The sequence below is a fragment of the Pinus tabuliformis genome, chromosome J (genome assembly GCF_031772625.1).
Source record: "Pinus tabuliformis cultivar Carrire ecotype Pingquan chromosome J, CPIR1, whole genome shotgun sequence".
In the NCBI taxonomy this organism is placed as follows: Eukaryota; Viridiplantae; Streptophyta; class Pinopsida; order Pinales; family Pinaceae; genus Pinus; species Pinus tabuliformis.
In genome coordinates, this window is record NC_142295.1 from 1,037,774,876 (window position 1) to 1,037,777,785 (window position 2,910).

At 42.8% G+C, this 2,910-nt stretch overlaps 1 protein-coding gene across 1 annotated transcript; it reads right to left on the minus strand.

Annotated features, from left to right (window-relative positions):
- Positions 1–749: 749 nt before the first annotated feature.
- On the minus strand, positions 750–2,090 carry LOC149230421 (uncharacterized). Its single transcript, XM_089381312.1, has one exon. It carries the CDS (start codon positions 2,088–2,090, stop codon positions 750–752), a length of 1,341 nt encoding a protein of 446 aa, XP_089237438.1.
- Between the last annotated feature and the right edge of the window lie 820 nt (positions 2,091–2,910).

Consider the following 2,910-nt stretch of genomic DNA (forward strand, 5'->3'; position numbering starts at 1 on the left):
GACAACTTGCTGGTGCGTTGTGGCAGGTATGGAGGGGAAAGGGTGTAGGCCTTTAAGATTCCTTTCCTCTCTTGCTTTGCGAATGAGCCTGCTGAGCCCTTCCATGAGGATTACAAATAGGAAGGGGGAGAGAGGGTCTCCTTGTTGAATGCCTCGGGAGGGGGAGAAAGGAGCAGAGGGGGAGCCGTTTACTAGAATGGAAAAATTGGAAGATTTGATCAGAGCAAGGATCCATTTGGTCCATTGCTTGTCAAAGCCAAAGGCATTTAGAATGGCCTCCAGGTAATTCCAGTTGACTTTTTCAAATGCTTTTGAGAGATCTAGCTGCATTAGCATACCTGGAAGTTTCCTTGTCTGCAGGGTGTGAACTATCTCCTAAGCTAAAAGGATGTTGTCTAGAATTTGCCTACCTTCCACATACCCTGATTGTTCTTCTGAGATTAAGTCAGGTAGAAAGGGATTAAGTCTGTTGGCTATGACTTTAGAAATGATTTTATAAATCACTTTGCAGAGAGCTATAGGTCGAAACTTGTTAGGGGAATTGGCTTCTTCTTCCTTGGGGATTAGCGCGATGAAAGTGGAGTTCAGGGATTTGAGTATAGAGCTGAACGTCTAGAGTCTTCGACAACTTCCCATACCTCTATTTTGATAGTTGGCTAGCAAGCTTTGTAGAAGTTGATTGTAAAGCCATTAGGCCCCGGTGCCTTATCATTTGGCATACTTTTGACCATGTCTTCCACCTCCTCCATTCAGACCTTTCTTAGTAGAGCAGAGTTTTGCTCGGAGGTTATGATGCTGGGTATAGCTTTAGTTAGCTCCTCTATGGCATCGGATATTTCTTCTTGCGTTTCCTGAGTTATATGCTTGAAGTGCCTGGTGAGCAGCGTTGATATGTCCTTGTGGTTTTGAAGAATTTCCCCTGCTTCATTTTTGAGCCTGAGGATTTTGTTTGCCCCCCTGTAGTCCAGCGTCAATCTGTGAAATTTTTTTGTATTTTGTTCTCCCTCCTTCAGCCATTGGATCCTTGATTTTTGCTTCCACAAAGTTTCTTCCTGATGGCAACGGAGTTGCCATTGCTGCATCAGAACCTTCTCCTGTTCTTTTGAGTCTTCTCTGTAGTTCCCGGAAGCCCATTCCTTGTGAATTTGATTTAACTTACCTTCAATGATGTTCTTTTCCTGGAAGATGTTCCCAAACTTCTCAGTGTTCCACTCTTTAATTCTGTATTTGATGTGTTTTAGTTTGCTTTGGAACTTGAACATTTTGGTTCCTCTTAGATCTGATGGTTCACGCCACCATTCCTTCAGCAGATTTGCAAAGTCGGGATGAGTTAACCAAAACTTTTCAAATCTGAAGGGCTTGTTTCTAGGGGTGCATAGGATGGTTGCTTCCAAAGCTATAGGCCAGTGATCTAATCCTCCACTGGGGAGGATGTCAGAGTCCACTGTTGTTCCTCCGAGTAAGATACTTTCCGAAATCAGAAGTCGATCCAGCCAGGAGGCGATCCTATTGTCTCCTCCTCTTCTGTTGTTCCAAGTGTATGAGCCATTTTTGGGGAGAATGTCTACTAGCTTGGCAGCTTCTATGAAATCAACAAAGAGTTCTGTATCTTTGTTAAGCTTTCTGAGACCTCCTTTTTTCTCCAGTAGGGAGGTAATCATGTTAAAATACCCCCCCATGATGATCTTAGAGGTGGGGTATCTTAACTTTAAATTCATAAGAGAATTAAGAAAAGAAAATTTGTCATCTAATCTTTGCGGTCCATAGACATTTATGCATAGGTAGGTTTCAGAGTTACCTGTTATTTGAACTTCTGTGGCAATAAACGAACGTGCAACCTCCATTGAGATAATGTTTATTGCTCGGGTGTCCCAAAGTGTAGCTATGCCTCCTTCCCATCCTTGACTGGCTACATCTGTATATTTGATAGGTTTGCCTAGCCTTTTGCTGATGTTCTCCATTTGGTTAGTAGCGCATTTGGTCTCCTGTATGAACATGATGTCTGGCTTTTCTTGTTGGAACTTTCTCTTGAGCAGTCTTTGCTTAGCTTGGCTGTTAAGCCCTCTTGCATTCCATGAGATGACCTTCATTGATAAATAAAAACTCATTGGTAGGACGGGAAGGCATGAAGAGCCTTCATTTTCCCAGAGTTGATCATTAGAATCCCAATATCGTGCAGCACCTCCCCACTGGTTCTTCTGCCTCTTCTTTTATTTGGCTTCCGGCCTATTGGGTTAAGAGATATGCTCTTTGACTGATTACTTGTACCTTTTTTGATTCCTAATCTTCTGTTTTGCCTATCTAGTTCCGCATTTTGTCTTGCAATGAAGAGATCGCTGATTTTCCTGATTTCTTCTTCGGGAATGTTGTCTAGCCCTTGGGTTTTCCAGTTTTTTCCATGGCTGGGAGGTTGACTCCTTCTTTTTCTAGGACTGCATTGAGCTCTAGATCCTCGCTACCCCCGTCGCTGGTTATCATGTCAGTGTCTTCATCATGTTCGTCTTTGAACTCTTGCATTTGAACTTCTGTTCTGAGTGTATTTTCCTCCCCATCCTTAGTTGTGTGTTCTGTCTTGTTTTTTGGTGCTTCAATAAGTTTTGTTTCTCTATTAGTGCCTTCTGAGTTTGTATCAGTTTCCAGAATGCTGAAGGTGTTATTGATGATACCAGGTCCTATCTCTGCTCTGTGTGTTCTTTTTCTGTTAGCTCTCTGTCTTATTTTTGGCTTTGTGAAGGCCTCTTTATTCTTTGCTGCTTGCTCTTGTTTGTGTTCGTCCCCTGTTTTGTTGAGAGGGCACACTATAACAAGGTGTGCGTGTTCATGACACCTTCTACAGCGGAAGGGGATTTTTTCGTAGTCGATGGCTTGATAGTAATCTTCATCTCTGAATTCCAGCCACAGACCTTCATG